Source organism: Alligator sinensis, unplaced genomic scaffold, assembly GCF_000455745.1.
Source record: "Alligator sinensis unplaced genomic scaffold, ASM45574v1 scaffold82_1, whole genome shotgun sequence".
Taxonomy (NCBI): Eukaryota; Metazoa; Chordata; order Crocodylia; family Alligatoridae; genus Alligator; species Alligator sinensis.
Genome location: NW_005841860.1, coordinates 1,518,701 through 1,532,695, shown reverse-complemented (window position 1 = coordinate 1,532,695; position 13,995 = coordinate 1,518,701). Strand labels below are relative to the sequence as shown.

The 13,995-nt window shown below is 43.1% G+C and overlaps 1 protein-coding gene across 1 annotated transcript in view; it reads right to left on the bottom strand.

Moving 5' to 3' along the window:
• Positions 1-7,748: 7,748 nt before the first annotated feature.
• The window catches only part of ANKRD33B (ankyrin repeat domain 33B), an 89,930-nt gene continuing 83,683 nt past the window's right edge, over positions 7,749-13,995 (bottom strand). The window contains exon 4 of the mRNA XM_006016526.2: positions 7,749-8,673. Coding sequence (XP_006016588.1) covers positions 7,820-8,673 — 854 coding nt within the window. The 3' untranslated portion in view covers positions 7,749-7,819. The remainder of the gene's footprint in view (positions 8,674-13,995) is intronic.

The following is a 13,995-nucleotide window of genomic DNA, read 5'->3' as shown; positions in this document are numbered from 1 at the left end:
ATACATTTGCACTCTAGGCACACTAAGGACATCTATACATATGCTCCAGAATAGAGAGGGGGGAGAGGCACTTTAATCAGAGAGGCTCTAAGAGCTCTAAGAGCCTCTCTAATTAAAGTGCCTGCGGCATCACGTGTATTCAGTGTCCTGTGCTTTAAAATGGTGTCGGGGTCACTTTAACTAAAGCTCTTTCGACAAGCTTTAGTTAAAGCTCCCCCACTGCCATTTTGAAACAGAGGGACCCTGAATACATGTGATGCAGAAGCTGGTAGAGCACACTAGTTAGCACTCTCCAGCAGACTCGCAGCAGACTCGATTAATCTAATTAGCACATGGCAGAGCAGAGCTCCATCACATGTATAGGTGCCCTAAGTCTCCAGTTGGTACACTTGAGAAGCAAATCTGTGTCCCAAATGCAATATGTATAGAGGCATCTGCTACAACCTGACAACCAGAAACATGAGGTGTGAACTACCCCCTTCCTTTTGATTGGCATTACCCTAAAAAATCCATGATGATATTTCAGGTGTCATTTTATTAAATATACCCTTCCTCATTATGAAAAGAGAAGTGGTATTATGATGAAGATTTACTCTGACATTTCTGCCTCTGCCCTTCCACAAACAAAAAGATGGAAGTGATCCTTAGGAGGAAACTGAAGTACTAGAAAGCTGTGAGTACACGAATTAAATTATGTACATCTTTAACCACACATCATGAGGGTTGCCTATAATGAAACTGGTTTAATCTTCTGGAAAGGAGTCAGTTTCTGTCAATTTAAGAATTGCCAAACTATTTCCTACCATTTAAAGGAGTGGTTCTCAATTGGTGCCATGATACTGGCCCCAGCACCTCCACTGCTGCCAGAGAATGAAATTACCCCAGATGCCTTTGTCTTCAGGAAGCATGTCAGAGTCGAACTGACAAGCAGCTGCAGCAGAGCGGTGCACCAGTCTGCATTCTGTTAAGCAGGCATTTATCTCCAGCATTTCTCTCCAGGCTGCTGGTGCCACCAGGGTGAACTGCCCTGTGTGCCTTCATTTTTCTGGAGGCATGTTGGAGCCAAACCAGGAAAAACTGCAGCAGAAACAGTGTGCCTGCCCACAGGGGTGGATCCAGCGGGGGGTGCAGTGTTGCAGGTGCACCCCCATTCCCTTTTGATTCCTGCTCCACCTAAACTTTAAAACCAACCACCCGGGAAGGGCAGCAGCATTTCTCTTCAGGCAATCCTGAGGGAGTCAATTGACTTCATGGCTCATTGTAATGCATCTGAGTCCTGCTAATCTCAGGTGATAGTGACTCCCTCTCTTTTTTATTGGTTTTGATGTTTCATGAATCAAGTTATCATTTATTTTGTAGTTTTGGTGTTTTCCTGGGAATACCTCTGTTTCACAGCTCTGCAGTATGTTTTTATTTTTAGCTAAAAACCTGAACTCAGGTGTGGCAACATTAGCTCAGGTGAACAATAATTTAAGTGTGGAAATGACTGACAGTGAAGTGTTGGAGGCACTGTCAAGATGATCACAAAGGCTAGATTTTATTTTAAGAATCTGAATAAGAGATGTACATTTAACTATAATAACTATAGGACTAATAAAATGATTTGACTACTTTTGCCTAGTCCATTGTGTTTTTTTAAACTTAATCTATAATCTAGCAATTTAGTGCACATTCCAATAAAGTGATTCATTTTTTCTTCACTCCTAAACTGAATAATACAGTCCTAGCCCCCTAAAATATTAGTAAAACTTTTGGTATCTTTTTATCTGGAGAAAATAGATATTGTGTTATATGTGATGTTGCACCCCCTTTTCAAAATCCTAGGTACGCCTACCCACATAAAGTAATGCACACACCCCCCATCCCACCACTGAACTGCACACACATGCAAAACCTAGAGAAGGGAGGGGAAGCCAGGTGACTGTGGCTGCTTTTGCAGCCAGACTGATTGGAGGAGCAGCAGCCAGGCAAAAACCCAGGGGCTGCAACTTAACCCCTGTGGGCCACCTGTTGGACATTCATTGGGCATCAGACTCTGCCCTATCATGACTGCCCTGCATGTTAAACAGAAACAAAAATGGGAGTAAAAAATGACAAGTCTGAAAAACAGTATTTTTCAAAACTAAGAAAAGTGCCTTTCCAATAAGTTCTGATAAAACATGGCAGAGGTCAGGAGAAATGCTCATAATTCTCTTTTGGACAGTGAAACAAATGACTGTATTACTTTAGAGCAAACTGTATTGATGTGAAATCTGCAATGACTTTAACAGACTATGTCTATTTCCAATGGGAGCTGCAAGAATGAATCTACTGATTTTATTTAATCATATTTCTATATAAAGAGAGGACCATCTTTGTAACTATAACAAAAGTTAGGAAAAAAATGCTTACACATGGACTTATGCAAAGATCAGGAGAGCCTTGAGTTAGTTTTACGAAGTGCCACGGCAAATAACAGATGAAGATCAAACTCTCTTGATAGTCTCCAAATACAAGAGAAGAATATTTTTTTATGTAAAAGTAGTATATTTTATCATCTTATATTTAATATTAGTTTTTTCATAAAGGGTGCCCAAGCATTGATTTTATATGTGCTATATTACAAAGCATCTCTTTTTGGGGCTAGTTAGGTTTTGGCTCCTATTCCTGAAGTAAATTATATTTTCAAGAAAACAGTGGACATGCTTTGATGTTTATTAATCAAAAATAGATACTTGCAAGACAAACAGCAAGGGTGAAAATACTGCCAGCTTCTCCAATTGATTTAGCAGACCGGCATCTGTGCTGATGGAAGGTGTAGCAGCACTCAAAGGTATGACTGTAGCTTTTACAGATATACCTGAGCTAGCTTTCAATAGTGGGTTTTGCTGTCTGCACTGAATTCTGTGCTGCAGTGACTATACAATGAGCAGCACCAAAGTTAGCTAATTTAAAAGCTTTCCACTAGCTAGCCCCAGCCTCTACATTAGCTGCAGTTACGCCTTTGCCTGCACTGTAAACATTTGTTCAGGGACCTTCCCTGACCATGAGGAAATTTCCATATCTGTTCAGCCATTTATCCCTCTTCAGAGACACCAACCAAGAATGCTGATCAGTGACAAATGTAATGGACTTTTTTGTCATAGTGACATTAGTCTACAAGGAATTTGATGGACACTTTCTATAATAAATCCTTTCATAGAAGCTAGACTTCTCTCAGATGGTAGAAACTACCCACTGGTATGGATACGCCAATCAAGAAGTGGAAAGCAACAACCCAAAATCTAGCTGAAGAACAAGTCTTGTGATGGTTTTGTCATATTTTGTTTAATTGTTTTAACTGAAGTGTACAATACATATACATGGACATAGCAAAGTACAAAGGGTTAGAAAATGGGCTTATTTTTCAGCCCCTAATTGTAACATTTTATATGTTCATCCCTGAGAGAGAGAGTACCTGTCAATTATATCTCTACTGCAGGTGTTAGTAAAAGTGCAAATTCATATGTTTACTTTGCAGTAAAGATTGCTTTTCTGATACTGAATCTGAATTCTGATACTTAAATACAGTAGGTTGCCTGTAAACAAAAAATCCCCTGTAAACAGTTCATCTGTCCTATACAGTGTATTGGGATGAAATCCATCCTGACATGCTTGGACTGGACACTGAATAGGTTGACCCTGCAATCCCAAAAATGAATAAGTATCAGCTTCTTCCTTGTAACATTACATTAAGCTCCCATGAAATCTAATATTTTATTTCTGTTTATTTTAAAGTGAAATTAGTGCTTACAAAGGGTGAAGAATTGACAGGCTTGCAGAGTGAAGTCTGCTGTATAACCAGAACATCTGGACAGTTTAGATAGAATAGTACAAGCTCCCTTCACTCTCAATCAGAACGATCATCTCGAGTGTAGCTGAGTCACCAGGTTTCAGCACCATAGTAAGAGGTGACCTCATAAAAATATAGAGAAAAACCTTGCTTGATAGGCCCACACAGGCTCTGCTTAGACTGCACCCAGGGCTGTTAGGACTGATTTTGATGCTGTATGTGGGCACTAGAATTTTAAGAGCTGGTCTTTGAGTCTGGCCAGGTTGTGGTAAGCCGTAGTGTTTTGGCAAGGAGGGGGAAAAAAAACTTTGCCATCCTTGCACTTCAGAAAGGAGCCAGCTGCAAATTCAGTAGACCACTGCCTGTGAACACTCATGGCTGCTTTTCACCACATGAGGAGCAGCGTGGTGCTGTGCTGTGGTGCTGTGTCCAAGACACTGAGCATCTCTGCACCAGCCAGTGGCACCAGATATCATGAAGCATCATATGTGCTGAGCCCTCCTAGAGAGCTTCAGAAGATATTGCACTGGAACTCTTGAAGACAGAGCTTCTACTGGGGTACAGGACCCCTATATGCTGCTTAGAGCTCTCTTAGCAGGAAATACCTGATCTCGGGTGCTAAAGAAGCTCCCTTAAGAGATACTAAAACTGTTCTCTCAAATCAGTGCCACTGAAGTGGATAAAGAGTGTGATACAGGAGAACAGGAGAAGAAGTCCCTTATGGACAATCTCTTAAAGATTTGCATAGTCCTGTTGGGCTCTGAAGTTACCAAATCTATTAAATACTAGTGTCTACTGAAGCTACAGCCAGTAAATTGTTTTTTTTCTTAGTTCAATACACAACTGTTGAAAAGATGCTAGGAACCAAAAGCCAGAGAGACTTGCATTCTTAGTACCAATGGGAACTGAGCCTAATTTGAGAAAGCTATAACTCAGGACACTGCAGAGTAAGGTAAGGAGGGGGTTAGAATTAAACACTGGTAAGTGTGAAGTAATGAGCATAGAAAGAAATTACCTTAATTGGACACACACAATTATGGGCTCTGCAATGCCTCTAGCAATGAGGAAAGAGATGTTGGAGTCACTGCGAATTATTCTTTAAAAACCTTGGCTCAATGTGCAACAATGGTCAAAAAGACAAATAAATGTTAGGAACCATTAGGAAAGAATTGAAAACATTATGCCATTATTCAAATCCATGGCGAACCCATACCTTAAATACTGTCTACAGTTCTAGTCATGCCAGAACTAGCAAAGGTGTAGAGAAGGGCAACAAAGATGAATCAGTAGTATAAGGTAATTTCTGTATGAGGAGAAATTGAAAAGGTATGGCAACATCTTCTTTGAGAACAGACTGAGGGAAGATACGACTGAGATCTATAAACTGTGACCAATATGTAAAAAGAATAGGGGCTATTATGCCTTGCATCACAGAAACCAGGGGGCACCCACGGGAATTGCCAAACAGCAGGTTTAAACCCAAGGAAGTGGTTTTTTGTTGTTTTTTTTTAATACAACACACTGTTAACTCATGCCCAGGACATGCAGGACAGTTGACTCATGCCCCAAGACATGGGAGAGAACAACAACATAATGGGGTTCAAAAAGAAATTAGACAAATTTATGAAGGGCAGGTCCATCCAGAGCCATCTATTACAACAGTCAGTGATGTGACCTCAGGTTCAGGACACCTCTAAATCTACAACTGCTGGTAACTGGCAGGATCTGACAGAGGATGGATCACTCTACACATGCCCTGTTTCTCATACACTTCCTCTAAAGCATCTGCTAGATGCCACTACTGGAAATAAGATACTAGGAAAGATGTATTTTTGGTTTGATCTATTGTGGCAGTGCATATATGATTATGGGTTACCTAATTACAGAATTTTTCATTGAAATTCTCATTTAAGTTCTGTCTAGTGTCAAACACAGAGCAACATAATGAAATGAACATTTGAAATGGAAGGAAATAATTATTAAAAAATAGGTATCATATTTACTGTGTGTCTTGCTGTTTTCTTTTGTACCCTACTTTGATAAACATAGCCTTTCTTTAGCAAATAGCAAGGCCATAGTCCATACCAGGATTTGCCAGTTTAGCAGCTTAAAAGAAATTCTAAAGGATGTTCCTGAAGACACAAACATTGTCTATGCCCTTTACACAGTTCTCTTGGTAAAACCAAAACAACTTCACTGGGGGCTATAGGACTTTTTGCCTAATCAGGTAAGCTCTCAGTTTCAAAAGTATCTGTCGATGTGGTGCTTTTCTAGGCCATTAAGTGCTTCTAAAATGCCAGCTAAGATTTGGTTTGAGCCTCAGATAATTACTTTGAAGGATACCGGGCTGCCGTCTTGGACCACCACATATAGCAAACACCATTACTTTTATGGTATCCAGAAAAGGTAAGGGACAATATGGATGACACCGTGATCCCTCTCTGCTAATAGTGGAACAACCTGAGTTATTCCTGCTCTGACTGGGATGTTAGGAAATGTTTTTCTCTGGAGTTGACATAGGGATGATGGAAATAGTCCTCTGCATTTGGTACCGAGGATGTAGTACAACAAATCTTCACTATGATGCTTATCTTGGATTTCCATATGCTGGTGGGCAGGTTGCTTGATACAGTACATAAGACTGAATTTTCACAGAATGCTATTGGCACTTGATATCCTTGGTGAAGACAGTTCTGTTATCAGAACAATCATTCTGTCCTGGATTCAGTTTAGCTCAAGTAAACTTAAAGCATTTTTTTAACAAGACCATCAATATTAAAATAAACTCTATGATTAAAGAGTTAATTTATTTGACAGGTGAATATAATGATGGAGTTCCCTGAGACTAAAGAAAAGAAAATGCAGGGAAGGAGGCAAATCTTAAATTGACAATGCATTAAAAAAGTGTGTCAGATTTACAAGTGATGCAAAATGGTGGATCTTCACTGCAACTTATGGACCATGCCTGATTTACATCTCCTGGGGCTGACTGTCCTAACTGCCAGTTCTTAGGTATTTGGTATGCAGCTATTTTTATCTGGGAGAAGCACAGTCAACAGCATGAAGAATTAGAATAGGCCCATAGCATAAACAGTGGAGGCAAGAAGGGCACAAGCCCTGGGCACCAGTTTGGCCCCTCCCCATGGGAGTCTTTGCCATAACTGCTGCAGCTCTGCACCCTGGCTGCAGGAATCAGGCAGACAGATCCTACACCCAGCCGTATATCTGGTGGATGGAGGGTGAAGGCACAGTCCTGTGCCCAGGGAGGGAGGGAGAGAATGGGGCCCATAGTGTTGCCTGTTTCCCAGCTGCACCAGCCCAAGTTGCACTACTACAGGAGCAACCACAGCATAAGCAGCTGCTGCCCAAGGAGAGCCCTGTCAGGTTAGACTCCACTTCTCCTTCCCTTCTCCCACCTCTGCCCTGGGCTTTGAAAGAGTGCTATACCTCTGGTACAGGTGTAGTGTTAGATACCTTTGATATCTTAAGTTTCTGTTTTACAGAATTAAAATATCTATAAAGTGCTTATTATAGTCAAAATGATCTGCATTACACACCCACCCCCTCTTCCCCAGATTTCCTGCCTGGTACCAGTTGCATGGAGATTATGGCCTACTTTAAACTTTTTGTGACTTTCATTACTAAGTGTTGCAATTCATATGCACCTAAAGAGGAGGAGGGGAGAATGATTAGTGTCAAAAGCTGAGACTCTTAACTTCATCATGATGAATAGAAAGCATGATCCTTTCACACACACGAGCATTGCAGGCTCTTTCTCACCTGCTCATCCAGGATTAGACAAACCTACCAGAGAGCAGATAATCAACTGTTTTCACTTTTTCAACCCCAATACTTTCTCACATTCCACTAGATGCCTTTAGTGCTAGCTCACGTGGTTTCTGTGCTATAGGGCTATTATTCAGTTCTGCACCCCACAGTTTGACAGCATGCAGCCTTCTACCCTGGGTGATGACATCTCGACCTTTTGTGGTAATTCCCATAATTGAATCAAGTCTTTTTTTTTTGATGGAGAGAGATGTGCTTCTGTCTCTGGATCTCTTCTGCCCTTCTCTTCTCCTGCTCTTCTGCCTTCTTCCGTTCCTCTCTCAACTCTTTGTATCTCCATTTAGGGATCTGCAGGTACATGTTGTTTCTGACACTGTTCTTCCTCCTCACTGGCTCTGGCTGGAAGTTGGGTGGAGGAGCCTTGGTAATACGGACTTTGGGGATCACAAATCCTGGTCTTACACTGCTCCTTCTGAGAAGGTGGAGTGGCAGAAGGCTTGCTTTCCTTGGGGCTACCACACTTGCTTGAGACACAGTGAAGCTTAAAGGCTGCAGACTAGCCCTCCGGTCTTTCCTTTTGGGGACCACCATGATTTTGGAGTTCTGAAATAATTTCTCATAGCTACTAACATGATCTCTGTCCTGAGAGCGGATCTCTTGGACTCTCTGCTTCCTCAGGATTTCCTGCACAGACAGTGTGCGTTTCCCCACACAGGGTGGGCTCCCTGGACACACAGTCCTGCAAGACAGGGCAACAAAGGGACTACCTAAACTTGTTGTCACCCTAACCATGTGATCAAGAACACCATCCTCTTCAGGGTTTGAGGCAACCCTAAATGTCACTGCTGACCTCAAACACTCTGATAGCCTCTGAAAACAGCTTTTTGGTTCCACAGCCTTCTCAAGAAGTTCCTTCATCTTTGGCCATTCTGGTTTATATCGATCACAAAACTGCTCGGGGCGCGGACTGTCCATCAGCTTCTGCATGAGCATAGCAGATTCTGATCTTCCAGTGTAACAAGCCCATTCCCAGGCAGTCATTCCACGATTTGGGTCAGTTGAATGAACATTTGCCCCTTTAAAGGATAGAGAAGAAAAGCATTAGTGTTAACTGGTGAGACAGTGGACACCATGGCTTCTTGTGACTGAGTTAGACAAGTATCCTACAGAAAAACACAGCATGGAATTATGTCTTTAAGGATAACATCATGACATGTAAAACCCAAAGAATCATGTTGCTCCTGACATTTCCTAGTTTTAGACTGTTTGACCTCATGACTTCAATTTTTCATGTAGTTTTTAAAATAATGTTCTTAATTCTTTTTAAACAAAACTCAGAAATGTCATCAGGTGGAACCATATTAGTCCCCACATGGGAAATGAGCAGGGTGTGGACCTTTAGCTCTACAGCTGAGGCTTCTAGCACTTGAACAAATGGTAGTAGAAATAGACTGTTATCCTCTAAGCTAGTGGGAGCCTTTTTGGCAGGTGTGCCACAGATAAGCCCTGCACTCTCCCTGAGTGCCACTCCAATCCCCTTCCTTTATCCCCCGTTCTCCATTCTACTCCCTGCCCTGTCTGCAATGTGGTGCCTGCCCCCTCCCTGATCTGCTATGTGCCATATATACAGAGACTGCCCATGTGACTTGTGGCATACATGCCACAGGTTAGCTACTCCTACTCTTAGCAAAGTGGCTACTATAAAGGAATGAGAGAGGAATTTTGTCAGAGGAGTTCACATCAATTTGCCGGCCAGCAGAGACTGAAGGATCCTCGATTCAAGTTCAGATTCTGACAGGGATAGCCTGTGGTAGTTATAACCCTTTCTGTGCTGTCTCTCAAGTTCCTATGCTGGCTTCCTTCTGTTCCTATGCACTCAATTCTGAATCTCTTCTTGTTCCTTTTTTCCTTTTCTCTCCTTGCATTTCATTGCTTCTCCTTTTTGGCCCTCCACGTTCCTAAATCCCTTCTGTGATGCCAGAAGGCTTGCAATGAGACTACTAGAAGCAATGGAAGTGGAATCCTCCTACTTGAATTTCCAGCATCCCACACCTCCTAGGACCCTGGTGGGTAGGAGAAGCAATTCCAGAGAAGGTCCTGCTCAGCCCTAACAGTCCTAGGAAGGAGTATGGTTAGCTGCTTTGTGAAGCTGGACAGACTCAGTCTGATTGATACAGAAAAGCTGCATGAAGCAGGAGCATGAAAGAGAGAGATTTTGGGAGCAAACTGCCAAAATCTAGCGAGCCACCACTAAGCATGTGTACACTGACATTATGGAAAAGGCCATAAATTGGTGAAATGTAACTGTCTGGGTGCATCTACATGAGACATTTACTGCAGAGCTGACTAATTACCTCCTCAGTAAAGTCTCTTTGTCTACATGTGTGTTCCTATTAGGCCACAGTAAACTCATACAATGCCGTCATAGGTTAGTACTTATTTACTATTCTGTGGCAGTGTTATTTATTGTGCAGCAACACATGTGTAGACACTGATGGGACTGACTGGGAAACAAAGGTGCTTCAGCGCAGGGGCTGCCTGCCACCTAGCCCCACACTGGAGTACCCCTCATGCTCCAGCTAGCCCCTCTTCAGCATAGTGAGCTGGGTAGGAGGAGCCCAGGGCTGGCAGGCTAACCCTCCAGGCCCTCTGCCAGCCAGGGCTGCTCTGAGCTGGCTCAACGTGCTGTGGTCCCTGGTGCACATGTAAGCATGGCACCTAGGAGCAAGAAAATCCAGTGCAATATGTGCTGGAGGTTATGAGCATTGCATTAATTTCACATGTAGATTCACCCTATGTTTCCAAAGTAGCAAAAGGTAAATCCCTAACAGAAGGGCAGCTCCCTGCTACATTTTAATGTCTGCTCTCCAAAATAGAGAGGTGAAAGTGTGTCTCACTTAAATGGGTATAAAAATTTTTTAACACGTTTGGAACTGGTCTATTTTCAAGCAAGTCCTCCAAACAAATTCAGCCTGAGGCAGACACTCAGCATTTCAGCCCAAACAGTTAAACTCTGTCAAAGTTATAAACTCAAAGCAGGCCCCTGTAACTGCGAGTGGCAGAAAGCCTTTACCGTAAATGTAGCCCTCCTTTCTGCATTTGTCATGTCCATCATTGCATTTGAATTTCCAAACTCATGATAGCACCCGATACAGTCAGATAACCCAGCCTTGATAATGTAAGGTGTCTCATTTTCAGTTGTTCATGTTCTTAAAAACTCTAGTCATAGAATCATAGGGCTGGAAGGGACCCCGAAGGATCATCGGGTCCAGCCCCCTGCATGAGCAGGAAAGACATCTGGGGTCAGACAACCCCAGCCAGGTGGCTATCCAGTCTCCTCTTGAAGACCTCTAGGGTAGATGATTGCACCACCTCTGGGGGGAGCTTGTTCCATAGTCTGGAAACCCTAGTTGTAAATAAGTTTTTCCTACTGTTCAGCCTGAAACTATCTTCCAGGAGTTTGTGGCTGTTGTTTCTAGTTTTCCCCCAGGGTGCCTTGGTGAACAGTTGTTCACTGAGCCCTTGATGTATGCCTCTGATACAGCGGTAAGCCACAATCAGGTCCCCTCTCAGCCTTCTTTTCTTTAGGCTGAAGAGTCTGAGATCCCTCAGCCTCTCCTTGCATGACTTGCCATGCAAGTACCTGATCATGCGGGTGTCCCTTCTCTGGACCCTCTTGAGCTTTAGCACGTCCTTGTTGAAGTGTGACGCCCAGAACTGGACGCAGTACTCCAGTAGCGGCTGCACCAATGCTGAGTAAAGTGGGAGAATCACTTCTTTGGATTTACTGGAGATCCATTGATCGATGCATGCCAGAGTTTTATTGGCCCTAGCGGCTAGTGCATCGCATTGCCAGCTCATATTCATGCTGGGGTCTATTGTTACGCCCAGATCCCTTTCATTTGTAGTGCTGGTCAGGTTAGCGATGCCCAAACTGTAGGTGTGCTGGGGGTTCTTCCTTCCCAGATGCAGCGCTTTGCATTTCTCTACATTGAACCTCATCTGGTTCCATTCTACTTGCCTAGGTCTGCTTGTATCTGCAACCTATCTGCGGGTGTGTCCGCACAACTCCATATCCTGATGTTGTCTGCAAACTTGGCCAATGGGCTTTTCACCTCCTCATCCAGGTGGTTGATGAAGATATTAAACAGCACTGGGCCTAATACCAACCCCTGGGGTATGCCGCTGCCCACATGTCACCACGACAACACTGATCCATTCATTTGGACTCTCTGTGTCCTACCCCACAACCAGTTGCTCACCCACTTGACGGTCCCGCAGTTGAGCCCGATATTTTCCAGGTTTCTGATCAGTACCTCATGGGATACCAGGTCAAAGGCTTTCTGGAAGTCAAGGTATATGATGTCAACTGCTTTTCTCTCATCCAGGTGACAAGTCACCTGATTATAGAAATAAATGAGGTTGGTCAGACAAGACCTGCCCGTGACAAAGCCATGCTGGCTGTCATTCAGTATCATGCCTTCTGCAAGTTTGTTATATATAGCCGCTTTGATGAATGTTTCTAGGATTTTCCCTGGAATAGAAGTTCAGCTAATTGGTCTGCAGTTTCCCCGGTCCTCACGCTTCCCCTTCCTGAAATGGACACAACATTGGCCCTCTTCCAGTCCTCTGGGATTTCTCCAGAGACCCATGATTTTTGATAGACCTTTGCCAAGGGGCTCTATGATTACTTCGGCCAACTCTTGCAGCACTCTTGGGTGGAGTTCATCTGGTCCTGCTGATTTATATGTCTAATTTCTTTAACTGATCATAGACCAGTTCTATGTCAATCCCACCCTGCTCGTTCTATGCCCTACCTGGCATGTTGTTCCCCTTGATCTTATGAAAGACCAAGGCAACGTAGTCATTTAGGAGTTCCGTTTTTTCCTGAGTGGTAGTGACCAGGTATCCTGAGGCATTGAGCAGCGGCCCCACACTCCTGTTAGTTTTCCTTTTACTCCCTATGTAACTAAAGAAGGACTTCTTGTTGTTCTTGATTCTTGTAGCTAGTTTTAGTTCGGTTTCTGCCTTAGCTTGCCTAATCTGTTTTCTATGAGTATGGGCCGTTGCCAAGTAGTCTTCCTTAGACACTGTCCTAAGCTTCCATTTTTTGTACACCTCTTTCTTTTTCTGTAGGTGGGCTGCAACTTCCCTGCTTAGCCAAGATGGTTTTTTGACCTTTCTGCTACTTTTTCTCCATAAGGGAATGGATTTTCTCTGAGCCTTAAGGACTGTATCGTTAAGGAACAACCATTCTTCTCGTGCTCCCTTTACCTGTGGTCCTTGGTCTCTGTAATACAGTCTTGTTCTCTTTGCCACAGACCTGTTTTATACAATGCCCTCAGACTTCCACTGATATCACTGGGAACCTTGTTTGGAGGTGTAGAGTGCAGAACATACTCTATAAATCTATGGTAAGGAGGTATAATCAGTGCAGAAAATCTGCTGTTTTAGGTATACCTAGGTTCTCCAGTATTAAGTGTGGTTATATACCTATCATTTACTCTGTAAATGCACTCCTAATTGTGAAGTAATAAAACAAATGTAGCTGGAACATCCATAAACTAGACCTTCTGACTGCTTGGAGAACTCTTCAGTCAGTGCCTTCAGGGCTTTGGCCAGCACAAAAACATGTGCAGATTCTGTCTCACAGAGAAATTCTTTAAGATATATTTGGAGTGGTTTTAGTTTCAACAAGAAACTGTACCCTTCCTTCCCCTTTTCTATACACAGTGTGACCTGAGGAAATGGGGGAAGGAAGGGTACAGTTCTTTACTACGGAGAGAATCATCTTGCTGGCAGCATTTTGAATGTATAAGAGCAGGGCTAGTTGTCATTACAGAAGGCCAGAGAATAGGAAGATTGTCAGGGGCTGACCTGTATCAGTAGAAGGGATCTTGGAAGTGCTGTACAGGATGAAGCATCAAAACTAGGACACACTCTTGATGTGCAGGTCAAAAGTAACACCTGAATCCAAGGGGAAACTCAGATTATAGGCTGGTGTGGCTGGGTGGATGCCAATGCTCTCTGCTGATATTGAGAAAAAAGGGAGAAGGGAGGACTTGGGGCAAAAGTTCAGCTCTGTTTTAGCCATGTTACAGCAGATGGTTGACACCTTGAGAAGATGAGAAACAACTCCCCCAGCCCAAACTAAGACAGTCTAGGCAGATGTGATCTGAAGGAAGGAGGCTAATCTGATGGATGGATAAATGGATTAACTGAGACAAACAGCATTGGGATTTGTATTAATAAAAAGGCAATAGAGAAAGACAAAAAAAGATTTCAGAGACAGGATCGTGGAGGAGCTCTGTTCAATCTCTAAACCAGGAACAAGCATACTGTGTGTTTTCTTGGGGAGATAAATGTGTCCAAACGGATCAGAAGCCATTTAAAAGGGT